At 33.9% G+C, this 27,802-nt stretch overlaps 1 protein-coding gene across 23 annotated transcripts in view; it reads left to right on the top strand.

The window, feature by feature from the left end:
- The window catches only part of LOC105492110 (C2 calcium dependent domain containing 5), a 94,949-nt gene that overhangs the window by 11,187 nt on the left and 55,960 nt on the right, over positions 1-27,802 (top strand). For 7 of the 23 annotated variants that reach the window (XM_071072061.1, XM_071072060.1, XM_071072069.1 and 4 more), the window contains exons 4-10: positions 6,503-6,674; positions 8,689-8,784; positions 9,771-9,926; positions 10,777-10,975; positions 15,141-15,265; positions 20,976-21,061; positions 27,207-27,315. In XM_071072061.1, the coding sequence (XP_070928162.1) occupies positions 6,503-6,674; positions 8,689-8,784; positions 9,771-9,926; positions 10,777-10,975; positions 15,141-15,265; positions 20,976-21,061; positions 27,207-27,315 (943 nt within the window). Of the gene's footprint in view, positions 1-6,502; positions 6,675-8,688; positions 8,785-9,770; positions 9,927-10,776; positions 10,976-15,140; positions 15,266-16,236; positions 16,389-19,195; positions 19,388-20,975; positions 21,062-21,672; positions 21,706-27,206; positions 27,316-27,802 lie in introns of all 23 variants that reach the window. The other 16 variants (XM_071072049.1, XM_071072050.1, XM_071072055.1 and 13 more) reach the window with 5 other exon arrangements.

Raw genomic sequence — 27,802 nt, forward strand, 5'->3', positions numbered from 1 at the left:
TCGAAATTCATACATGTAGAAATTCAGTTGTTTGGGCACATTTGTTGAAGAGACTGTTCTTTCCCCATTGATTGGTAGTCCACACAGAGACAGGAGGTGGTTATGTTCAAATGGCTCGTGGCCTGGTGATCTGAGGGGATTTCTCCAAAAGGGGAGCCTCCCATCTCCTCACCCAGGTCTCTTTTCATTCCTCCCATCTTCCCACTTGTGCTTCCTTCCTTGAGACACTTGAACGTAGAGGTCCCTATCACTCATGTTTTCCTCTTGTGCTCTTCTTAGGAAGTCCATTGTGTTACTGTTGGAATGTCTGTTTTATGTTGCACCCAGCCACCTCCCTGCAGTTTCTGCTCTCTTTCTCGCTATATCTGTTTATTTTTTCATGCATTGATTTGGTCTGTCGGCATGCCCCGATCCTCCAAGAGATTATAGGGACTTTACTAGGCTTTGGGATCAACAAGGTGACATACAAAAGGAGATACAATTCTCACTTACAGACTGCTTATTATAGCCCAGGCACTGGTGAAGTGCTTTACATGTGTTAACCTCATTCAGTTCTCACAATGCCGTGAAGGCACCTTTATTTACTTATTTATTTTTGAGATGGAGTCTCACCCTGTCACCCAGGCTGGAGTGCAGTGGCGTGATCTCGGCTCACTGCAAGCTCTGCCTTCCGGATTCACGCCATTCTCCTGCCTCAGCCTCCCGAGTAGCTGGGACTACAGGCACCTGCCACCACGCCCAGCTAAGTTTTTGTGTTTTTTAGTAGAGACAGGGTTTCACTGTGCTAGCCAGGATGGTCTCGATCTCCTGACCTCGTGATCCACCTGCCTCGGCTCCCCAAAGCGCTGGGTTTACAGGTGTGAGCCACCACGCCTGGCTGGCACCTTTTATTTTAAGATGACTCAGAAGTCCAACCCAGAGCTAGCTAAGTGGTAGAGTAAGGATTCAGACCGAAGTCGGCCTGACTCCAAAGCTATTACCAGATCACCACACCTCCATCTTACATTCTCCCTTTCTACCCACTCCCCTTCCCAAATTAAACATCCTTGTCAGTTATTGTTCCCTGTGCCAGCAGTGTTTTCCCTGCTTTTTTTATTCTTCACTACTATATCCTCAACCCCCAGAAGAGCATGTAATAGGCTTTCAGTAAATATTTGCTACACATATTGCCCATTTCTCTGATAACCACTTCCTTCACCTCTCAGCTGCAAGAGACATTTTCTTCTTTGGAATTTTCTTTGGACTACTTAAGAACCTTGTGAGGACCAGTTTGGTTTTTCCTCCCCTGCTATTTCATGCCAGCCCTTATATTGGGCAGCACTGTGGCTGCTGTGCCTTTTCTGAGGCCTCTTTCATAACCATTATGGAGCCTGGGTAAAGTTTAGCTCTTGCAGGGTAAGGTGTCATTCTTCAGTGAAAGAGAACAAGGGAAGAAAAGTATTGGGTTGCTTGAAAGACGCTTTGATCATGCTGGGGAACCTGCCAAACTCATACCTGAAGATGGAAGAAATAACACTAGGATGTTTAGGCACTGCTTTGCTTATGGTTTATGTTAGGACCGTGATCTTTCTTTTAGTTGGAAGGCACATTCAGTAGTGGTTGGGATACTGAGTAGCAGCCCTCTATTGGAAAAGCTTAAAGGTCTGGATTAAGAGAAAACACATTCTATTTCTGGTGCCTGCTAATTTGCAGATGACCTCAGACAGCCTTACCATTTGGAGCCTCTGTTTTTTTCAAATGTGAATCCTTTCCAGAGTAGTATAGAGGTGGCTATGAAGCATGTTGTATGTTAATATGAGTTGCACTAGTCAAAAAAAAGAGATTTTTGTGTATGTGTATGTGTGTGTATATATATGTATATATATATATATATATATATATTTGTTTTGTTTTTGTTTTTGAGATGGAATTTCCCTCTTGTTGCCCAGGCTGGAGGGCAGTGGTGCGATCTTGGCTCACTGCAAACTCTGCCTCCCGGGTTCAAGCGATTCTCCTTCCTCAGCCTCTCGAGTAGCTGGAATTAACACTCATGAGCGACCACATCCTGCTAATTTTGTATTTTTAGTAGAGACGGGGTTTCTCCATGTTGGTCAGACTGTTCTCAAACTCACGACCTCAGGTGATCCACCCGCCTCGACCTCCCAAAGTGCTGGGATTACGGGCGTGAGCCACTGTGTGCGGCCCAGGAATAATATTTTTAAATCACTCAGCATTTTGGATAGGCATTCGGTGTTTGGCAGAAAGTGGGTTTGAATATTAGCATTTTGGGGTATATCTTCTGTTCTTTCGTTAATGTATAGTTTAGTTAGTCTGAGTGGCATAGGTGTGCTAAAAAAATAGAACTGCAGTTTGAAAAGATTTTGTTACCAAACTTAATCTCAGTTTGTATAAGAAAGGTGTACCTCATCTGTAGACTCAGAGCATTTATGGGCAGTGACAGCTTTTATTTATTATCTCTGTGGAATATAACTGTGTTTCTCAAAATTACTACCTCATCAGAGTAGCTTGGCTGTGTCTCAGTCTTCTACCAAAAGGACTCAGTTATAGAAACTGTTATTCTTAACCTCCCAGTAGCTTTCACCGAAAGGTTTCCAAGCAGATGGATCTCTCTAAGGAAGATAATTCCTGGTTTCTGTAAACCCCTCCTCTTTTAAACTGGACTTCCATGTTATCTGCTAGAACATTGAACTGGAGGTCAGTAAATTTTTTAGGACTTTACCTTTGAGGCGAGTTAAAAAAAAATCAGTTGGACATAGATGTGAGGATTTATTTCTGGACTCTCAATTCCATTCCATTGGTCTATATGTCTGTCTTTATACTATTACCATACTGTTTTGATTACTATAGCTTTGTAGTGAGTTTTGAAATCCGGATGTGAGAGTCCTACAAGTTTATATTTTTAGTTGATATTTTCATCATGAAATATTTTGATTCTCTTCTCATTTTCTTTTATGTTATGTACAGATTTTTCTTTTAGCTGTTTCTAAAATGCCACTATGTATTTTGAAAGACCTGTTGCACATGTATTCAGTCTATTGTGACATTTTAAACTACATTATTAAAGGTGTGGAATATATGAGTCAAAAAATAATTGGAGTACCTTCCTTGTATGATTTCAGATGGAATTAGAATTACAGAGTCTATTTTCATTACCCAAGCAATACACTGGAATGTTTATATAGTTTATTTTGATGCCTTTCCCCCAACTATAACCTAGAAATTGTTAAAAACAAATAGTTTTAATTACATTGTTATTGAAATGGTGGGAGGAGGCAAGCTTCATATGTCGGAGTAATTTTCATGATACTAGGAAATATTAAAAAAGTGATATTTCATTTTAATGATGATGGTAATAAACTGATATTTTTTAAAGCCAATGAGTACTCAAGCAGCTTACTTAACAATTTGAAAAATAATATATTTATTTTCTGAAATAAGGGATTTACCAGGCAGTTCCCTTAAAATTTAGTAAGTTAGTGGCTGGGTGCAGTAGCTCACGCCTTATCTCGGCACTTTGGGAAGCCGAGGCAGGTGGATCACCTGAGATCTAGAGTTCAAGTCCAACCTGGGCAACATGGTGAAACCCCGTCTCTACTAAAATACAAAAATTAGCCAGGTGTGGTGGTGCGCATCTGTAATCCCAGCTATGTGGGAGGCCGAGGCCTGAGAATCGGTTGAACCTGGGAGGCAGAGGTTGCAGTGAGTCAAGATCACACCATTGCACTCCAGCCTGGGTGACAGAGTGAGACTCCGTCTTAAAAAAAAAAAAAGACATTTAGTAAGTTATTGTTTTGACTAGTCTTCCTGAATAATGTGTATGCTGTGAAAAATGTTTAAAACTTTGTGTTTACAGTTAACATTGATTATGTAGTCCTTTTTAAACCCTTTTTAAAACCCTGTTTATCAGTTGTTAATTGCATTCAGTTTTTTATATATATATATATTCAGTTGTATAGATATATACACACACAGTTGTGTATATATACAGTTTATATACACAGTTGTGTATGTATATATATACAGTGTATACAGTTGTGTATATACAGTTGTATATACATATACATATATATACAGTTGTATTATACAGTTATATATACACAACTATATATATACAACTGTGTATATATGTACAGTTATATATATACACAACTATATATACACAACTGTGTTTATATATACAGTATATATATACAGTTGTGTGGAGATCTATATATATATATATATATAGCACTCAAATAAATGTCTTAAGCAAAATAGATGTTTTTATCTTACATGAAAGGAATGTTGTACTAGGCAGTGTAAGGGTAGTATGGTTGCTCCACGCAGTCATTTTGGACTCCGTTATCTATACATAGCCTGTGGCTTCTCTTAAAATGATTCAAGGTCCTTTTGGCTCCAGTTTAGCACCTGGAGTTCCAGTGAGCACATGAGTATTCCAGGCTGGCAGAAGGAGCTAGAGTGAAGGGGAGTCCAGGAGGAGGAGCTGATGAGTTAACATAACACTTTCAGATGAGCAAGCCGTCTTTAACAGGTTTGCACCCTCCCTACCAAACTCTATGTAATGATTTATGCTTGTATCACATTTAGTTGCAAGGGAGGCTAAGAAATGCAGTATTTTAGCAGTGCATATTGCTAATTTAAACATTTAAAACATCTCTCAGAAAGTCCTAATTTATAATATTTTGGGATTCCAGAGAGGCTCCATTTACTCTACTAAATATTCTTAATTACTTCATTATAATTAATTCTTGAATTTCCCTATTCATATTAGTCATATTATTAGCTATCTATGTATGTATCACAAGCTATATTTAGTCACTTAGTTGTTAGTTTAGCGCCCCCTAATGTCAGGGAAGGGATACCTTAGTGTACCATGAGAAAAAATGATAATACTCAGGGGTGAATGTACAGGTGGTTAAATAAGTATATACAGAGAGTATTTTTAGTGGAGTTAGAAATGGGGAGAAATGTCTTGGAGTAATGGTTAGTGGTTTGTTTTATGATTCTTTCTCTTTTATTAAATGTATACGTAACAGAATAGTACTGGAGAGAATGCCATTGGATGACAGTTGATTCGGAATGGGTTGGGATTCAAAATGATCATTTTATTTTAACATTTCATTATGGAAAATTTCAAGCATGCATAAAGGTAGATTAGTATATTGAACCTCACCTACCTTTAACAGCTGTCTACATTTTACTGTTCTTGTTTTGTCTTTTTAACTCCCGCCCACCCCAGTTTTCCCTCTAGTGGGGATATTTTAAGGCAAATGTGAGATGTTGTATGATTTCATCTATAAATTCCAAATTATATACCTCTTATAAAGAAGGACCCCTTATAAATAAATAAAACCGTATCACATTATCACACTAATGATATCAGTAATTCCTTAATGTACTTTAATTCTTAAACTAATCTTCAGAGGCTGGATTATTAGCTTAACATGAACAAGAAATTAAATAGGGAATAGGGAAAGGCATAATGTTTCATATCCAAGTTTAAAAAACCAACCAAAGTATACGGGTTGTAGAGTTATCACTTGACTAAAGCATATGTAAGAGTGATACAGAGATTGTAGCCAACCACAGACTCAATCTTAATAGTATGGTATGTCTGATGTAAAGAAGAACATCCATAGACTGCATTTTAAAAGTGTAATTTTCTTATTATAGAAAATAATCCTTTTGCATTCTGTCCCAGTCTTAATACTGTCTATAATATGTTCCCTTCTGGCCACTATATTTGATGAAGGGGGCTGGCAAATTAAATAATGGCATGATATCCAGACGGTGGCAGCCAAAATAGTGAACGTGTCTTCCGTGAGGGAGAAATCGTTTTGCACTGTTCTCCATTGTAAATCCCTCCGTTGGGCACAGTGTTTGGCATATGATAATAACTCGATAATGACTAAATAAAAGGGGAAAGGGTAGACGTTTATATCATGAACTTAATTTGTGAACTTACTTAATTTGTGAATTTGTTACACATAATGTTAGTTATGTGTAACTACACATAACTTACACATAATGTTAGTTTCTTACACATAATGTTTCCTACACATAATGTTAGTTTTCCTTATGGTTTTGTTCTCTGAAATCACCCTTAGAAATTGTGGTGTCATTGTACTCAATTAGCATTCTTCTCTCTATAGATACTACATGAACTCTAATATGACATTCCTTAGGCACTTTTGCTGTATATCTTAGGCAAAGCTGTAAAACACAGAATGATATGTACAAAAATTGAGATATAACTTTTTCTGTTGTTAGTCATCCCACTCTTGTGCTGAGAGATAAACTTTTTTTCTTTAGAAAGATGGGATATTGTGTAGGAAAAGGAGCTATAACTTTTTGTGTGTTAATTCTTTTCTCTACTTTGGTGCTTAGAAATCTGTAAGATTTTATTTGCAGATGGTCATCCTTTTCATTTGATATAGGTGTACATTTGTGGTAATTAAGATTTAAAAACTATGTGAGATTTAATTTTAAGGTATGCTTTTAGGTGGATGATGAAGACTTACAAGATGAACCTTTACAGATCACAGTTCTTGACCATGATACTTACAGTGCAAATGATGCCATTGGTAAAGTGTACATTGATATTGATCCTTTACTGTATAGTGAAGCTGCAACAGTCATCTCAGGATGGTTTCCAATTTATGACACCATACATGGTAAGGAATAATAAGAAAGTATTAAAAATAGCAATCTTAATCTTTTTTACTTGTCTTTAAAGACATTTGTGCTATATTTGGTGGTTTAAAATAAGTATCTTTAGGCTAGGTGCGGTGGCTCTTGCCTGTAATCCCAGCACTTTGGGAGGCCGAGGCGGGTGGATCACCCGAGGTCAGGAGTTTGAGATCAGCCTGGCCAACATGGAGAAACCTCGTCTCTACTAAAAATACAAAATTAGCTGGGCGTGGTGGCTCATGCCTGTAATCCCAGCTACTTGGGAGGCTGAGGCAGGAGAATCGCTTGAACCCGGGAGGCGGAGGTTGCGGTGAGCCGAGATCACGTTCTGTGCAACAAAAGCGAGACAGTTTCAAAAAAAAAAAAAAAAAAAAAACCATATATACATATATGTGTGTATGTGTGTGTGTATATATATCTTAAGATGATGCCTTTTTAAAAATAAACAAATAATAGTAAATTATTGTTAGTAAAATTGTTGCTTCTCAACATAATTTGAGATAATGCTTGCTAAATTTGTACAGTATGGTAAGTAAATGCATGATTTAAAACTGATCTAGTGTTGATACTGTGTTTCTAAAACACATTTTCAAACTGATTAATACTGATTTTTGTGCTTACAAATTATTTAAAAGTTTTTTGTTGCCTGAAGCAGGACCTTCTGGGCAGTTGGGATTACAGGCACATGCCGTGACACTTGGCTGATTTTTAAATTTTTTTGTAGAGACACGGTTTTGCCATATTGGCTAGGCTGGCCTTAACTCCAGAGCTCAGGTCTGCCTCAGCTTCCCAGAGTGTTGAGATTTGCTTTCTTAATATTTTAGTAGGTAAATTATTGAGTCAGTTTTCTTAGGTCTTCCACCATAAGTATGAATTTGACATGAAGTCAGGACAGTCAAATGAAAATATTTAGTAAATGTTTAGAGATAAGAGCTGGGTCATTCTTATTTATCAGAGCATGTTTTGAAAACCCGTATTCTTGGAAATTTTTATTTACTTAATTTTTTTCTCGCTATGTTGTCCAGGCTGGTCTCAAACCCCTGAGCCCAAGCTGTCCTCCTGCCTTGCTTCCCTTTACAGGCATGAGCCACTACTCCTAGCTTGGAATTTTTTAGTTAGCTTACTTTAACTTATATTCATTGAAATGAATAAAACTTCTTTTGTTTTAAATCAGATTCTTGCATTACTTGTTAAGAATATATAATCTGGGATCATAAAGATCTGAATTTTAATCCTGGATCTGCCACTTAACAGCTGTTGACACTATGTTAATTCCTTCATTTTTATTAAATATTAATTTCTTCCTTTGTAAAATGAGGATGATGCTACCTTATTGGGTTAATGTGACCACTCTGAGATACTACCTGTAAAACATTTAGTACATCCTCTTTCACTGCTCAGCAAATGTTGTCACCATAATCATTACATCATCATCAATTCAAATGGGACTCCTTTCTAATTCGTCTTGGGTCAAAGTGGAAACTTGTGGTGAAAATGAAAATTACTCATTTTCTAATGCATACATGTTGTGCTTCAGAAAATATACAGAAACTACTGAGAATGAAAATAATTAGGAAACAAAGCTGCCATTACTATCATGATCAACACATTACAGATGCACCTTGATTTGTGATGGGGTTATATCCCGATAAATTCATCCTAAGTTGAAAATGCATTTAATATATCTAATCAACTAAACATTGTAGCTTAGCCTAGCCTATCTCAAATGTGCACAGAACACTTATATTAGCCAACAGTTGGACAGAATCAACTAAAACAAAGACTAGTTTTTAAATAAAGTATTGAACATCTCATGTAATTCATTGAATTCTGGACTGAAAGTGAAAAACAGAATGGTTTTGCACCCTGGTAAAGTTCAAAAAATTGTAAGTTAAATCATTGTATTTTAAAATCATTATTTAGCAGTAATTTGCTTCATTATTTAATTGTACATTACTTTCTTAAGGTAGAAACTTGATTTTCTTTTTAAATTTATAGGTATCCGTGGGGAAATCAATGTAGTTGTCAAAGTAGACCTCTTCAATGATTTAAATCGATTTAGGCAGTCATCATGTGGAGTCAAATTCTTTTGCAGTAAGTAAACACATTCTGTTACTCAACAGGAAATGTAATTAACTGTTAAATATGAGAAATCAAGTTAGCATTTCAGAAGGCAAGTAGAAAGGGTATTATACTTGGTTTTAATGCCAAAGAGAAAATTGTTAATTTTCTAGAATAGTTACAGTAGTTCTGATTTGAGTATAAATGGTATCTAGTTTTTGAACATTTATAGAAAGTTTTATTAGAAAAATCCAGTGACATTTTACTGTAGTATAGGACACTGAAAGAAAGGAGCAGAACACTACGGCTAAGCACTGTGGTGCTGTCCCAAAATACACAGGCTTCTATGGTTATTGGGTCTAGGGAACTCCATGAAATATATGGGTCTGAAATGGGCAGATCTTGGTGACTCACAGCCAGCCTGCAATAGTAGGATTGAAATCCCTAACTAGCTGACTTAGCTTCAGTGCACTAATGTTTATTTTAAGAGGCTAATTTGGTACAGATGTATTCAGGTTCTCTCCTTTTTGAATCTGAACTTGACTCCTCAGGTTATGTCAGAAAGGTAGTGGTTTGATTTTTGAAACTGTGCTATGTGGTGTACAGAAGTGCTTTCACAAAGGGCTTTGAATAATTGAAGATTTAAAAAAATTCATTATCTGCTTTCTACCTATTTATGTAATAATTAGCTAGCTGACCTAAATTTTGATTTTTTAAACTTTGTATTGAATTCTGTTTAAGGTCATCTATAGCTGTTTTCCAATTTATACAAATACAATTTATATTTACTTTGCTTACGTGAGAAAGGTGAGAGGCTCCATGAAAGAAAATAATTATTTCTAAAAATGAAATAGATCTTGGAAGACTGATTGGAAGTATTATTATAATTACATTGAGAATATTACAGTAAAAGATGTTCTTATATTATGTATCTAAAGGTCAGAAAACTGAGATGAACAGTTTTTAAAAACTGAGTTTTACCTTTTGATAAACAGAAGCATAATAATTTGTTTTAACAGCAACATCTATTCCAAAGTGCTATAGAGCTGTGATAATTCATGGATTTGTAGAAGAACTTGTGGTCAATGAAGACCCAGAATATCAGTGGATTGATCGAATTCGCACACCAAGGGCATCAAATGAGGCCAGACAGAGACTCATTTCGTTAATGTCAGGTATTTAAAAAAAATAACTTTATTACTGACTGATTTAATACTCTTAAATTTTTCACTTTCCTTTGCCATGCTACCTCAACTTTTACAATGAAGGGTATGAATTAGCAGTGACTGAATGCCTTCCCCGACCCAGCCTTCCTGAACACACTTGCATTGCCTTCTTTTAACAAGTGGAAATGCAAATCAGAAGCTTGTAGTAAAAGGAAATTGTGTTGATGAGGTAGTGTAGTGGAAAGAGCACTGAACAAGGGGGGTTCAGGAAGGAACCCTGAATGGGAACCTGGATTCTAGTTTTCCTCCCTCTACCATTTATTTGTCAGAGCTTAAGCAAATCACCTTCTTCTGTCTCTCATACTTTCTGTTCAAATGTTGCCTTTTCACAGTTCTTCCCTGGGTAGTGTAGTTCCCTCTACCCATTTGACCACTTTCCCTGCCACTCTGACCTCCTTCCCTTTTTAAATTTTTCTTTGAAAAACTTGTTTACCATTTTATTTAAAGTTTATATTTATATTAAGAGTTATATATGTATATGCATGAATATATATGCATACATATGTTTCACACAAAGTATCAATGTTCTATTTATATAGTAAATATGTATATTTGTTTTTGTTCTGTATATTTGTGCTGTATAAGTATATATTATATTTTATAATTATGCTATATTATAATAGAATTATGTTCTATATTCCGTAGAAGCTAAACCAGATTATCTTTTTAGTTTCCTTCAAGTTCTGAAAATCTGTGATTTTCTTGGACTTTTTTTTTTTTTTTTTTTACCACTACCATATCCAGTCTTATAGTATGTAATATAAAGAGAAGCAAGAATGAGATTTCCCACTTTTTGTAGGTGAACTGCAGAGGAAGATTGGCTTGAAAGTACTTGAAATGAGAGGAAATGCAGTTGTGGGGTACTTACAGTGTTTCGATCTGGAGGGCGAATCTGGGTTAGTGGTGAGAGCCATAGGAACGGCGTGTACTCTGGATAAATTAAGTAGCCCAGCAGCATTCCTTCCTGCATGTAATTCCCCATCCAAAGAAATGAAGGAGTAAGTATGAATCAATGAAATTGTTCTTGCTAAGATTTTTATCTTTTATCTATGCTTTTTCATTTGATTTGAAACATTTTAGTAGGGTGGTTCAACATTTTCTCTGTGATGATTTTTATTGGCAATGACTGTCAAAATTTAAAACTTAAAAATATTTAAATATTCCTAATATTTTATTTATACCATCTTATTTATTTGTATTTTTATTTTTTGAGACAGGGTCTTGCTCTGTTGCTCAGGCTGGAGTTCAGTGGCACAGTCTTGGCTCACTGCAGCCTTGACCTTCCAAGCTCAGGTGATCCTCCCACCTCAGCCTCCTGAGTAGCTGGGACTACAAGGGCACGCCTGCATGCCCAGCTAATTTTTGTATTTTTAGTAGAGATGGGATTTTGCCATGTTGCCCAGGCTGGTCTCAAACTCCTGATCTACCTGCCTTGAACTCCCAAAATGCTGGGATTTACAGGTGTGAGCCACTGTGCCCAACCTATACCATCTTACTATGAAACAAATTAAGTAATATAAAATTAAACATTCCAGATATTTAGACACTGCATATATGAAGCATAAAATGAATATTCATGCATTCTGTGGCACTTTATTTTCTGAGGAATGCTTAAAACCCTCTATCAGATAATCCAATTATACTTATTAATGGCCACATAGTATATAAAGCAGGAAAAATTGATTTGTGCGGAAGTCTTAAACTCAAATGTCTAGAGGCCAGGGAATTTATATGAATAAACTAACCGAGTGTAATTAAATAGAGTATACTACTGCCTGCAAAGCCAAGGTTGGCAAACTTTTTTTGGGAAAGGCCAATATTTTAGGGTCTGCCCATATGATCTCTTGTCTTTATTTACAAAAAAGGGAGTTTGCTGATCCCTACTAAAGAAATTTAGAGTCATACATTTTAGAAAATCTATGTGTGATCCTGCAAAACACTTCTGTTGACTTGATTTGGCCTGTGTGTGTCATCACTGTGTCAGAGGCAGAGATTTTCAGCATGATGATAGTGGTGACTGTCAATACAGAATGTTTGGAACAAGATTTTTCTGTCATAATGATTAGGGGGCTAGGTCCTGTTGGGGACTAGAGAGACTGACTATTCTGCAAAGCAAGGGACAACCCTATACAATGAAGATTTGTTCCATCCTAAATGCCTTTAGAACTTCGGTTGAAGATCACTCATCTAGAGATTCTTCTAAGTCAGGGGTTGGCAAACTTTGTCTGTGAATGACAAAATGTACAGGTAAATAATTCAGTTTTTGCCGATGTTGCTTCATAACTGCCATTGTAGCACAAAGGCAAACATAAACAGTATGCAAATGAATACAGTGTGACTGTGTTCAAATAAAACTTACTTACAAAACAGATGGCAGGACACATTCGGCCTGCAGTCTGTAGTTTGCGGACTCCTGTCCTAGATAATCAGGGAGTCAGAGTTGTATAGTCAGGAAACCTAAAATGTTCCGCAGTTCAGCAGTAGTCAGGAGGGGTTGAATAGAAAGGTATCGTAGTATGAAAAAACATATTTTTTCACAATCTTTTTTAAAATGAAATTTTCATCTTAAGTGCATTCTTTTTGTTTAGCCATTTTGTTTCTGCTGGCTATTAGTCATTTGGGTTGAATTTTATTCATAAGAGGAAGCACAGTGTTACATACTGCATAATTTTATTTGGAAACACATTGGCAAATGAAATAATTGTTTTAAATAAATTGAAGAATGAATTTGCTTTATATTCCATTTGAAATATCTCCTAGAAAGATAAGAATTGCCAGCTACCAGCAGTAGAGTCAGATTGCAGGTTTAGCTTTTTGAGTGATTCAGATTGTTTTTCCCTCTCTCTGTAGCAAATTTAAGTAAATATTTAGTAGCAAATTAAAGTGAAAGTTTAAGCCAATTTAAGTAAGTTACTTAGTTGAAAGAGAATGAGAAAGCTATATTACCTGTTGCTTTCTTAGAAATAAGGATAGCAGGGGTATATGTTTTGCATGCATTCAGGAAGAGTTCTATTAGCGTAAATCTTCTGGGATTGTATGTGTCTTCTCCTTTTCTAATCTTGTTGTAGCCTCATGATGAACCTAAGTTCCTTCCTTAGGATTTTCTGAAAGGCATCTTACTAATAAAGTCAGGTTATTTTGAAAAAACCCTCAATACTCAGGCTGTTTTATTTCAACTAGCTTCATTGTATTTTTGATAATGAAGCAATTTGGGTTCTATTTCAAAGCCTATTTTATGATTCAGCTGATTATAACTATTCTGGTATTTAATTATCATGTAATATTGTTAATTCTAGACAGGAATTTGATAAAAGGTTGTCTAGATTAAGTTATTGACTGACTGGAAAGGAATATTAATATTATAAATACCACAGGTTATTATTATGAGGCATCCTTTCATGCAGAGACACTGATCGAATTAGAAAACTCCAAGAATACATTATGGTGATGTTCCAGTGCATTTGAATTTTAATTTGATGCCATAATTTGAACATTTTACACTGTTCATTTTAGTTTTTCATTTTATGTTACCTATATTAATGGTGTGTTCTACTTCCTAAATTTGTTTTTTTCTTTTAGATGTTTAGTGTCATGCACACTATAAATCCCTTTGGTGTTTTCCAGCTTAACTCTCTTGACGATAGAAAGTGCTTTTAAGTATGAGTTATTGCTTCTTTACTTAAGAAAAGTGCTGAGAGACAAATTCTCCTGTGTATAGTACTGATTATAATAAATATAGCTTTGTTTATTTTTAAGTCTTGGATTTTTAAATTCTTTTTGAGAATTCTTACACTTTTTCTCACTTCAGCAGAGAAATAAAAACAAAAACAAAACCTTACCCATTTTTTTGTGTAAAAGTAGATCACCAATGAATTCTTTGATTTTTATCCATTGTAGTAAATATCTTTTAATTTCTATTAGCAACAAAAGTAGAAACATTTCTGCTATTGTAGAATCAGTAATATTTTCCGAAAGTAGTCTGTAGACCTTAGGAAGGACTATTATGATCAATTAGTGATAGCTCATGTTTGAACCTTGACAAATTGTGAATTGGGGATTGTTCTTGGGCAGTCAGTAATATAGCAATGGAAAAGAAAAAAAAGGTCAGGTAAAGTTGGGCTCTTGGCCTGCCTTTAAAGTGGGGATGATAGTTTTTCAGAGTGTACTCACTTATGATTCATATGGTTCTGTTTCCCTCATTGTGTGTAAGCAAAGGCATTGCACAATGAAATAATTGCTGATATTAAATTCAGGATTCTTATTTATGTTAATATACCTTTTTACAACATTCAGTGTAATCCTTTTAGCCAAATTTTTTCTTAAAAATTTAAAATGTTATATATCAATGTATTCTCGTATAACTGCTCCAAATATACACACACATAGATATGGTTTATTATAGGATGTAAGTTGATATCTTAGAAAATTTTGATTTGGAATATAGTTTATATAATATATTCTGTATGAGAGCCAAAGTTATTGACGTTGTTTTATGAAGGTGTCTTTAAAAGCAAGGTCCCCTTGTTTTGCTTCCAGTGTAACCTGATTTTAAGCTATATATTTGGTGTATAGAAATACTAGAATATGTTTATCTGCATATATGCGTTCAGTTCACTCATTTCTCTTTATGCCGTCATCTCTCATATTCTTAAGTACCCCATCTTAGTAACCTAGACAGTTATTTAACTTTCTTTATAGAAAATATAATTAATTATATCAGCAATTCATATCTCAGTTTCAAAGGTAATATAAGAACTTCATATTTGATTTTTTACTTTTATGGGTGTCCCTCCCCATAAATAGTGCATAGTGAGTTCTGTTGTGATGAAAATAATAACAAATATGTTAAGGAAACTTAAAATACAGATCTTAGTCTTGTTCTCACTTAATTTCATTGACTATTCTGCTTGCCATTTTCTTATTCACAATTAATAAATTAATCGCAATTAATTTATTAATCGGATACTTTAAAACTATGACTATATCCTAACAAATTAATATTGAGCTATTTTTCAATTTCAACTTGTTTTTTGCATGCTAGGGATTAAAAAAAATAAGTTCTCTTCCCTAACTAAAGCTCCTTTGAAATTATTTTAACATAACTCTGCAATCTGTTGTATGTATTGTTTTCTTTTCTTCCACTTTGACCGCAAATTCCCTCAGGTCTCCGCTGGTTCATCCTCCAAGCCATGGATGCCGCTCGACTCACAACAGCCCAATTCACACTGCTACTGGCTCACGACTTACTCAGAACTTCTCTGTGTCTGTTCCCACTCTCATCTATACTGGTACGAGACTGCTCAGACTCCAGAGCTGGGGAGATGCAGGCCACGGGCAGAGTGGCTGCAGAGGCAGGCAGGCAGGTAGTGTAGGCAGGTACCACAAGTCTTTGCTTCATCCTTTTCTTACTCGAAATCCAGCTGCAGTGAGGAACTTCTGTATTTAGCTGCCACAGAGTCTCTAACTATATGGAAGTGAAGGTATTTTTCCAGCTTCCAAAGTCTCTTCCACAGATCCTCAAATAATGCTATTTTGTGTATGTGTACTGTGAGTTTTGAGGCGAATCCTCCCATACATATTTTATAATTATTTCTTCATTTGCTTAAAAATAAAATTGATGATTAGATTCTAAATGAAGTAGCTGCCAAAGCTTCCAATTTGCTTATTTTCTTTATATACAAAACCTACTACAGTAGGTTCTATTTCATTCTGTGGAAGAGAGCTATTGGAGAACAGGTAAGCAACTATTCTGCATTAAAGGCAATGTTTCTGTGTAGCTGTATTCATTTTTCTCTCTGCTGTGTTTTTAGCTGTGGCACTCTTGCTGCTATAGGATAAGGAAACATTTTTTATTTTGAGGATATCTCTGTGTGTGTAAATATAAAAACAATTATGAATATTTACACACACTGCTTGTAGTTACCATTTTTCTTTTGTAACTTACAGCATTATTTGAAAATATTTTGTCATATATTCTTTTTATTTCTCCTTTTGATATTTTTTATCCCCTTAGTCTGTCATTTCATGCTTTTTTGCTTTTTCACTTGGCTTATTAACTGTTTCAATGCAGATAATATTTATCTGGAGAGTGATGAATGGTTAAACAGCAATTGGTTGTCTTTGGCCTCATTCCCAGCTCCACACGTAAGAAATGACTGCTGGCCCTGTCCCAATTCTTTCCTGGTGTTTGGATCATGCTGCCACCCGTCAAGCCCTTTGGCACATGATTACTTAATATTTCTCCACCTTCTTCTGGCAGGATTCCCTTCAATGAAGATCCCAATCCCAATACTCACTCATCAGGACCCTCAACCCCTCTGAAAAACCAAACCTATTCCTTTTCACCTTCCAAGTCCTACAGTCGACAGTCCTCTTCTTCTGACACAGATTTGAGTTTGACACCCAAAACTGGTAAGGCGCTTCCACCCACCTTTTGTTTTTTCTTTTTTAAAAAATTTGTTTCTATTTCTTATTAGCTTTCCATCCAAATCTTTCCTCTTGTTTTTGGCACTTAAGTTAAAAAGAAAATGTGAATACTGACCATTTTCAGTTACTGCAATTAAAATATGAAAATTTTGTATAATTCAGAAATTATCTTGTCTACATTTCATTGATTTAATCATAGTGTAGATATCAAAGTCCACGATTTATTTTGGCATATAGACATTTTTTATTTTATGCTCAAATTAAGAGGAATAACATCTTAAAACATTTGACTAAAAAGTAACACTAGTAGATTGTAATCAGTTGCATACAAGCATTTTTGAATTTATTATTTCTGCCTATTAATGAATATAATTCTAAGATTTTATTATGAAAAAACTTTTAACCACTGAAATGGTTGTATTAGAGTACATCTATCTATTAACTGGATATTTAAAATGTTTGGTTTTACTAGTCTTTCTAGGTTAGAAAATAGCATTTTTACTTATTCTTAAATTTTTCTGTTTATTAAATTTATGTCTTTTTCTTTTCTATTGTATTTTGATGAATGATTTCTGGGTTTTTATGAAAATGTTTTATGATAAAAAGTTGATGAAAAAATCAGATTAGTTCCTTATACCTTAGAATAGAATTAACTTATTTAAATCATTAAAGTATTATTGTTTAGAAAAATTTAAAATAAATTAAAACTTAATGGTGTGAAATTTTTATAAATAGTATTTTTGTCTGACAGTTTTCCCATCAGATGATTAAAAGTTATGTTATTTTTAATTAATATTTTTAATAGCCCTATTTGTATGTTAGAAATTTATAAAACAATCCTAGATTTTTTGAAAACAAGGAAAAGAAGTCTAAATCCAAAGCAGTGCTACTTCTAAGGAAAGATCATTTTTTAAAAAGGCTGTAGATTTAATTTCTGTTTTTATAAATGAAGTCATAAAATATAAAGATAAACACCTGTTTTCTTGAAGATAACAGTTTCATCTTTCTAGATAATTATGAATAATGTCTACACATAATGTAGTTATTTGATAGTAATATATGCTTTGGAATTTGGCACCTTACCAGGTTTATGCCGTAAAAACTGAACCATCCAGACTGTAGTGAAAAAAGATTTTTTTTTTTCAGATAAAGCGTAAAAGACTCTGGCCTTAAAATTCATGACAATCAAGACAAAGACTTACATTACTATTTGAGTAATAAGTTTAAAAAATATTTTTGAGACTGTGGTCCACTGACTGCATATTCCAAGCCTTTATTTATTTATTTTTATTATTATTTTTTATTTTTTTGCCATACCATAGATACAATTTGGAAAGCATTTCCTTGGTCTTTCTGTTTCTTTTTTCTTTCTTTTTTTTTTTTAAATTCACCAAAAAGGCCAAGTCTAAAGAAGATTGTCAAGTAATAATTATTAATGAACTTTTCATATTTTATCTTCTGGTTCCAAATTTTTAGTTTAAAAATTTTTATTTACAAATGGGGTGTTATTCCCATTTATTCCTGTATTTATAAGCTGCTTCTAAATAGTTTTGTTTTTCCTAAAATTATTTATTACTTCAATAGCTTATTTATATAACATTAGCAATTTTCAGCCCCTTGGCCTTATATTGTGAGTCCCTGAATCTCTCTGAATTGTCCTGAGGAACACTCCTATCTCATGGAGACTTCAAATGGAAAAATTGTGATTGTTATAAAAGTTCTAAAACTAAAATTTCAGCCTGTATTTCATGATTTTCTGCCTTCTAATTTACCTATATCAGAATCAGTGTCTTGAGAAATAATGGACAGACATAAGCTGATTATAATTTATTTGGGAATCCAAAAGTAGAATAAATGACATTTAGACAGAATTTTTTTTTTTTTTTTTTTTTTCCTGTTTGTAGTTCAAGCTACATTATCTTTTTCTGGTAGGTCTCTTTTAAAAACTTTTATATTTATTTCTCTAGATACTAATTTTGACATTTACAAGGTTTTATTTTTATATTTTTTCCCAAGTATTTAATAGTGGAATTTTAGATTTACTAGTGTTAGAATATTGATTTGATACCTGATTTTAGCTAATATTTTTAGCCAGTCTTTTAACTATGTATAGTTTTTACAGAGGGTGTTTGACCCTTAGGGTACTCAAATCTCGGTAAATGCAAATAATACTATGATCAGAGTAAAGTATTAAACATTTTAGAGGAAAAAGAAAAGCATTAATATGTATCTCAAAACTGGACAGAAAGAAGTTAATATTAAAATTAATACTGACAACTGTTTACCTAATCCAGTACTGAATATTTTTTATGGGTATTCAATTAAAGTGCCCATAAATGCTATCTAAAGTTAGTAACATTTGAAGTACTGCACCTTTATAACTTTAAATAAGTGTTTATATTTTAGGCAGCAAGTCTGGCTCTAAACATTTGAAAATGTGGTATATTTTAATCTTACAAATTCTTGAGCCAAAAAGGGCAGGCAAGTTAAGTATTTTGAAGACGTCAATTAAAAGTTATTAGAATCACATAAAATCCTAAGTTAGTGATTTAAAAAATTTTAGTGAATGTGAAGTTTGTAAAGGTTTTGTTAAGTTTTAGACTATGCCTTTTATTTACATTATGTGGGATAGATGGTCTTGCTAGTGACTTTTCATTTGCTTAGTGTAATTTGTCTGTACATTTTAAAGTTCATTTTTATTGTTATATTTTGCCTCATCATTGCTTTCCTTAGCTTGCATTTTTTGATCATCTTCTGAATCTGCATCTTTTCTCTGCTACTTTCCTCCACAGCACCTTACCCACAGGGACCTAGGATTTACCTGTGTCCCAGCTCCCCCTCTCTCTCTTGTGGTTCCCTTCATCTTAAAAAGTCCTGTCTCCTCCTCTCGGAATCTAGCCTTACCCCTCATCATTCTAGCCTTGTCAGCCCAGTTCTGAGGAAAAGTGTTTCTTTCAGTGAAGAGCTGTTCCTGGCTGCTTCTGGTAGGATCACATTATGTCAGCTTTTTAATCCCTTTATTTTTCATGCTGTAAAGAATTATTGGATATTTTATACAAGATGCCTTTCTATTATTTTTATTACTGGTAGACAGTTAAATAATTGGAATTATAAGGATATAATTGAGGATTACTTGATGGCTAATCATGAATATTCTGCCAAATTATTTTATATATTAAAAGATTATATGTCTGAGGACATAGATCTGGGTATTTCTAATATTATTAGATTCTTATTACTACAGTTTCTGTTTTAGATGCTTTACTTTCTTTCTCTTCATACCAACTCCATTCACATTGGACCTGTATCATCATGTTGCTAAACCAGTTGGTTACATTAGTAAATTATTCTGTTTGAATCAGTTTAAGTCTCATTTTGGTGGTATTCTTTCATTATCTTTTTTTTTCTGTCGCATTATTAAATTTTTCTGATATATTTTCTGATATTTCACTTATCACTACAAATTTACATTTTATTTTCTGGCTTTTAATATGCTTCATATAAAGATCTTAGTTTCATTTCTATGTTTAGTATTGTATAGTCTCTAAAAATAATGTTCAGATTACTATAAGAAAAATCTTTTTTTTTTTTTTTTTTTTTTTTAAGAACAGAATGGGACTATACATATGCTAACCTTTGTTTCCTTATCCAAGAACAGCTAAAAATGTAAAAGTTAGTTTCTTTTTAAGTCATTGTAGTAAATTTGGCTGTATGCATTTCAGTTTTGAAAGGGATGGGATTAACTCTAGTCTGTAGAGCACTGGCTTCTTACCTGTCCCCTGCTTTCTGTGATTCTTTGACCATAGTTGATCTATTGGCATGGTCAGAACAATAAAATAAGGTAGGGAAAGAAATTTAAAATGAAGCCATAAAAAATATATCTAAGAGCTTGGGAAAGGTACTTCTTTCATTCATAACTATGTACATTTGTGATGTGTCTATTACATGTCCGTGGTTTTTTGTTTATTTAAAAAAAGTTTATGTTGATTTTTGTGAATGAGTATTGACAAGTATGAAATTAATACTGTTTTGTCATGATATGTTTAGAAATGGGAAGTTATAAGAAAATAGATTTGACTATATTTCAAAATCACCTAAATTTTATGTTTTTTAGAGAATTTTGGAATATTTTAAGTGAGCACAAGTAGTGCTTTTGTCTCTATATTTACATTTAATCAGACATATTATATTTCTCATTTTTTAGTATTCCTAAATTGTTAGCATAGTAATTGTTATTATCTTGATTATTTTAATTAATTAAAAGACTCAGCTTTTAAAATGGAATATTATGGAAAGTTTCATCACCTTAACATAATTTTTCTTATAATTTTCAGAAAAAATTAAGTCCAAAACTAGCTGGGGTCCCTAGGGCTCTGACATCTTGCATCTAAAGAAAACTTTGTGAATAAAAGTAGAGTAAAATATGTGCTTTAGTTGTCATCCCCAGTGCTTTAAATGTTTCGATCATTTTATCACATTTCAACTCATGATGTTTATGAAGATGAATGCAGTTAAACTTTGTTTCTATAGTTGTTTTTTTTTGGTTGTTATTTATGTACTGATGTTCTGTAGGAATGGGAAGTGGTAGTGCTGGAAAAGAAGGGGGGCCCTTTAAAGCTCTTTTAAGACAACAGACTCAATCAGCTTTGGAACAAAGGGTAAGATTCACTTGATATTCTTTATTCTTACACTGTTAATATGACTTTGTTATCTTATGCTTCCATGTACTTACATGTTTTCATGAACTGTTTTAGTTACACATCTATAATATTGCAGTTTTGAAGTCCAAAATGGATTTAAGATGTCAAAGTAATTTGTTTATGGATAATTACCTTTGATTTGGAATAATTGCATAATAATAATTTTTGTTTTGTCATTTAATCTTTTATCAGAAATACTATTTTTGAGAATACCTATTGAATGCTGAAGTAATTTTCCATTACATTTATTATTGGAAAGGCGATGGTAAACATTTTTGCAGAAAAAAGTATTCCAGTAGCATTTTATTATATTAAAAATAGTTTCTTAGTATATAAATACATTTGTTTGCTGAGATTACTTTTATCATTGGCCAGTCTCTTAGGAATGAGAAATGTACAGATTCTGTATTTCTAAAGATTAATATAATGTGGTTATTCATTATAATGCATCTATTTTAGTTATTGTAAGTTTGATATTTAGCTATGTTTGTTGATTGGGAAAATAAGCAGTTACAGTTTTTGGATGATTTCTCTCTCTCTTTTTTTTTTTAATAAACTTCATTGCTAAGGGAGGATCGCCTCATAGGTTCTGTAGAAGGCGGGTATGTTTCCGAAAAATGTGTGAGAGCCTATTTCTTGTATTGATAGCTTTTCTAGTTTTAATCTTGGTCTTTTAAGTTTTATTTAAGCTTTTAGCAAATGTTGACAGCATTTGTCTTTTCATAATGCAAAGTTTTTTTTCTTTTTAAATTTAATAGCACTGTGAGGCTCATGTTCTTTTTTCTACTAACTAATATGGTGCATGTTATATATGTCATGTCAATAATTTTAAGACATAGTTCTATAGCTTTCATTATGTCTGATTTGGAAGCTATAAGCATTCACAGAATTTTCTTTTACATGTTCTATATTACACTAGCATTTGGGGGAAAAAAGGTGAAAGAGTAAATACCTGTAAAAGGATACATTTCATAAAACTAAACTATTTCTCCTCTAGAGGTTGGTACAATTTGTTTTCTAGACTTTTCCCTCCTTATGCTGACAGTATCTGTGTATGCACTGTTTACTTAGACAAGGCTGGAGAGAGCAGAGCTGAACTAAGCAATGATGAGGCTTTAGCTCATTTTTTGCTTCATGCTCTATCAAGCAGCAGTTACCTTCCAGCTACTCTTGCACCTTGCAGGCAAACCTACAACTGCCACCAAAAGGCCCACCTAAACATTCAAATCAACTATTAAAACCAAATGTAACAAAAGACTGAAAACATTGAAGAGGGTCAGAGTGAAGGTGTGTGTGTGCATTCACTTACCATTTTTTTTGGCCAGAATGCTCTTATCTTTTTCCCTGTTCCATTATTATGTTCTCTACAGAGTTTTTCACAATAGGAATATGCTTGCTTATAATCAAATTACCATTCCAGAATTCACAGTAACAGAAAAATGTGGGTTCCCTTGAAATTCTATATAATAAGATTTTACTTGTATGTTGTGCCTGTGACTTTACTGTCTGTACCAAGAATCTTTAAAAACCATCTCACTTTAAGGGAAAACAATATTAAGCAATGAAAACCATTTTGAATTTGGTTTGGATAAAATTTGTGTTTTCAAATATGCATTTAAACATTCTTAAAATTTTGGACACATTTATTCATTGGACATAGATTACTAAATAATCTTCATGGAGTTAACAGCAAAGGTGTAGAGAACTATAGTTTCATTTACAACTTTGTCAGTCCTGAGTTGGCAGTACATCTACATCGTCTAACCTCGAAGTAGCAGTTACTTAGGTTTATGAAACTACTTCTCTACCTTGTGTACAAAGTAAGCAGCAAAAGCATTATCATCTTTGGCTTTCCTATTCACTTGTGACTGCCATTAGTATGGCTTTTGTTTTGGGAAAAACAAGAAGTATGAAGAATTCTCCCCATATGTGTTCAGATATGACTTAATTCTGCTAACCTGAAAACTAGATTATGTCACTGACATGATCTACTTATATGATGTTTCATATTCATTTCTATCTCTTGGTAAACAACCCTTAATAAATTATATGGCTTTTTTTTTTTTTCCTTGAGGAAAGAGAAACTTTATTTGCCCAATCTCTTTTACGGATTATTCAAGTAGTAGTTATCAAAATTAAAAGTGTTATTCTTTATTCTCACAGAAGCATTGCCGGGTTTTTGGTAGATGAGAAATAGAGATAAAAGTTTTGTTTAGATTTAACTTCCACCTATGAATTTTTTGATGTAAAGTAAATAGATATTTAATTACTTAATTGGGAGAGAGGCTGTCTTTATGATGCCCAGGCTGGTTTCGAACTTCTGGGCTCAAGTGATCCTCCCATCTCAGCCTCTTAGAGTGCTGGGATTAGAGGCATGAGCCACTGTGCTCTGCCAGATGTTTTTCAATAAGACTTTTATTTTACCTGTGAGAAAATATGGGAGTACTTTTTTAGTTCCTTCAGTCAAGAAACCTAGTTAACTTAGTTTAACCTAGGATTTCCCAAGTACATTTTATTAGAACTTTCCTTTTAAAATACCTGTTAGTGAGGAATGCATTTTGGGAAACATTGATATAAGGTAAACTCTTGAAGAATTTTGATCTTTTTAGAAGTGAGAGTAAAATTGTACAATAAATCATGGTAGAAATCTGTTATTGATTTTATATCTAGAAAGTTTAGTCTTTTGCAATAATAAAGAGTATTTGATTTAAAGAATAAACTATTTAAATATCTCCTAAGAAAAATCCTATTTAAATCTCTTTTTAAAAGAATACTCCCATTGTGCTCTCATGATTTTTCAACTAACCTGTCTTTGAGCACACACTATTAAATATGTTTATGCTGCCTGCCCTTGGCTTATGTCAGATCATCAGCATGTAACTTTATCTAGGTACCACAGGGAAAGCTACTTTAAATATGAAGACTTTCTGAAGAAATTTCTTCTGCAGTTCCTGAAATTCACATCTAGGCGTTGAAAGCAGGATGTGCTTGGGCTGATCTTCAGGAAGCTATTCTTTTTTTTTTTTTTTTTAATTGAGACGAAGTTTTGCTCTTCTTGCCCAGGCTGGAGGGCAATGGCGTGATCTTGGCTCACTGCAACCTCTGCCACCAGGATTCAAGCAATTCTCCTGCTTCAGCCTCTCGAGTAGCTGGGATTACAGGCATCTGCCACCATGCCTGGCTAATTTTTGTATTTTTAGTAGAGACAGGGTTTCACTATGTTGACCAGGCTGTTCTTGAACTCCTGACCTCAGGTGATCCACGCACCTCAGCCTCCCAAAGTGCTGGGATTACAGGCGTGAGCCACTGTGCCCAGCGAAAACTATTCTTTTAAACAGAAGAAAAATCTATAAATTCATCAGGTGTAATAAAATCAAATCCTTAACTCTAAATGACAGTGAAACCAGATGATAAAGTTTGTTGCTCACAAAGAATCTAGGAATACAAGGCCCTCTTGAGTTCAGTTTTTCATATAAAAAATGGAGATAATAGTACTTCCCTCATATGGGAAGGGTTATAAAGCACAGACTACAGGGCCTGGCACTTGGAAGTACTTGACAGTAGTTGCTAGTTATGGTGGTGATGATAGGTACTTAACAATCTGCTATAGATTTCAGCAGTAGCTCTTCTAATAAGAATTGTATGAAGACAGAGTTTTGGTTAAATAACAATGAGATTTTTTATTTATTATAGGTTTAATTTTGTGTTTTAGAATGAATTGGTGTGCCGAGTAAGTGAATTGGGGACATGTAAGGTGGAGAGTGAGTTGTGGCCTCTTTGGGCAGCCATTGCCCTGTGTGTTTCTTTCTGACCAGCTCCACTACGATGCTTCCCCTCATTTCTTTACCCCAAACAAAGAACTTTGGGGAGAATGAACCCTGAATTGAAAAGTCATTTAGGTTCATTTATTCATACTTATATAAAATCTTATATGAAAATGTTTTCTAATATATAATGTACCTATTTAATTTCTTTAGAAGGGAAAAGAAAGTACTGTCTTCCATTTAGCTTACAAAAATGTTACTTTCAGTATCTCTTGTCTAGATATTTGAAAGATTTAAGTAGAAAGATTACATATAAAGTGATTTTTTATTCTGTGAGACCACCACATGCCTCAGATATTTTGAGGAAGTATTAAAATGTAAGTGATCCTAACACTGAACCTAACTACATTATTAATAATATAAGCTTACCTATACATTTCTCATTTAAAACTCACATTTATAAAATTCAAATGGACTTGCTCAGTGACTACCAAACTGTTTTCCCAACTTCTTTCTTAACACTTATATTATTGTGTAATTACCCCTGTGTGTGCTGTGCCTAACAATAAATCCATTCAAATATTTTTATGACTCAAAACTTCATTTACATTCAAATTTCTTAACAATAAATATGAATTCATTATGAGGTAATCTTCTAGTTTGCACAGTTTTTATTAGATTTCCAGGAAGAAAACTTGGAGGACAGAAAAAGAAGTTTAAATGGAAATAAGGATGCATTTTGACTAAACATATTATAATACATTTATTATAAGTGACGTACTCTCCTTCCATCCTCTTCCTTATCTTCCCTCTACCTGTCTGCTGGGCCAAACCTAACCACTTCCATAGAGTAGTTTTTTTACGCTTTTCTTACGTAGCCTAGATTTTTCTTTCTCTTGTTTAAAGATTACTTCTAAATTTGAACTGAATTTATTTCTAAATATGTGTGTGTGTGTACATGTTTTTTTATACTCAACCTTCATGGGTTACTGAGTGGCACAGGACTGATTGCTTTTGTGCTAAATGATTCCAAGTTGCTGTGCTTTGTGATCATGCTTTTGTGAGTTTGTATTTTCCATGCTTGAAGCAGCCAGTGAATAATTCTTGCTGCTTTTAATGTGCCTGCTTCTGGTGGTATTCTGTATCTCTTTACCAACTTTTATTTGTTGCATTTAATCTGCGGTGGTCTTGAAAATAAGATCATGATAAATTTTAGAATTGTTTGTTCTTAAGATAAAAATTTATAACTACTATAATATAGTATGAATATGATCTGTGGGAGTCTCCTATGAATAAAGTATATGAGCGTTAGTGCTTGAGACGGTAACAGTTCTTTTGACTGTTGAGAGCCCCGTTTTGCTTATTTTTCTCAATTATGCTCAATTATGTTCTAAATAGCTGAGGCTACTGGTAAGTGATTCCAGTTAAGTGAACTACATTAATCTTGCAGCCAGACAGGTCAAACATCAAGTTATCCTTACTTGCATCCAATTTGTATAATGTGAGGGGCCTCCATGTTTCCACAGGAGCTCTGTTTTCTTATTGGGTGCTATTTCAATGAATTTCCTTTCTCGGCTTTTTCATTTCTCTTTCTTGTGTTTCTCTTTGTCTCTAAGTTGATGAATTTTATGTCTTTAAGAGAGAAGGAGAGAATAAAGCGTGCAAGAACTTGTGGAGTTTTATTGCCTTCCTGTTATCTATGTACCTGTCACCTTTCCTTAATGTACCTTTATGCTCTTGTATTTGTTCCTGCCACATTGGTGTTGATAGAGTAACCTCAGGCAATGATTCTTTAACCACCTCAACTTGATATTTGCCCCTATCCTCTTTCTCTTAACCCACACTGCTTAGCCTCTCACTTACCCTCCCTTGGTCCCACTTTCATTTAGATCTCTTGGCCCCAGGTTTTTAGAGTCTTTACCAGTGTCTTATACTGGGTGTTCATGTGAAGGGGGTGTCTATGCCACTGAGAAATAGATAATGGGGTAGAGTGATAGGGCAGTTCCCTCATCTCATTGAGAAGTTCCATCAGAGTTGGAGATTCAGAGGAAGGAAGAGTATGTTTTAAATATCTTAAATTGAAAGAACACTTTTTTTTTCCTCATTGAGAACTGACGAAATGGGTCTTTGGATTCTGTATAACATTGTATATATGGGGAAATGGATTTGAAACTCTAAACATTTAATAAAATTTTTAATTACAAAGCATGTGTAATGTAGAATGGGTGGCCTTTTATTTCAAGGGATGTAATACATTTGCTTATGACAAGCTTTTTAATCAGCAAATTTTTTACACTTTACACACGGTAAGTTTATTTTTCCCCTATTCTTTCCACTAGGAATTTCCATTTTTCACCTTGACGGCATTTCCTCCTGGATTCCTTGTACACGTTGGGGGTGTAGTTAGTGCACGTTCTGTGAAGCTTTTGGATCGCATCCACAATCCTGGTATGTTCTTAAAAAGTTTCAATGTTTCCTTTATTTAAATTGTGATTATTAAAATTGATTTTCATGATTTTTTAAAGCCAAATCTATCTGAAAAGAGAAATGAAAAGAAAGTATAAACTAGCATGTTACTTTAATATATTTGTAGTGATCTTAATTATAAATAAACTAAGTGTATTTTAGTTACTTTTCTGTAAAAAACAAATCTTAATTTATTTTTGGTCACAATATCACTTTAAGGAAATCCTTAAATAACTTTTCTTTGACCCAGGGGAGATAAACATTTTTATAAATTGACCATTATGGCCATTAGTTTAAGATGTGAGTTCTTTTCATTAGCAGTAGCTCTTTATAGATTGCTTATTTTCATTTTTCTTAAAACAGATATTTTAAAAAATATAATGGTAAAGCTGGGCACAGTAACATGTGGCTGTAGTCCCAGCTACTCAGGAGGCCGAGGCAAGGAGGATCGCTTGAGCCCAGGGCAACA

The sequence above is a fragment of the Macaca nemestrina genome, chromosome 10 (genome assembly GCF_043159975.1).
Source record: "Macaca nemestrina isolate mMacNem1 chromosome 10, mMacNem.hap1, whole genome shotgun sequence".
In the NCBI taxonomy this organism is placed as follows: domain Eukaryota; kingdom Metazoa; phylum Chordata; class Mammalia; order Primates; family Cercopithecidae; genus Macaca; species Macaca nemestrina.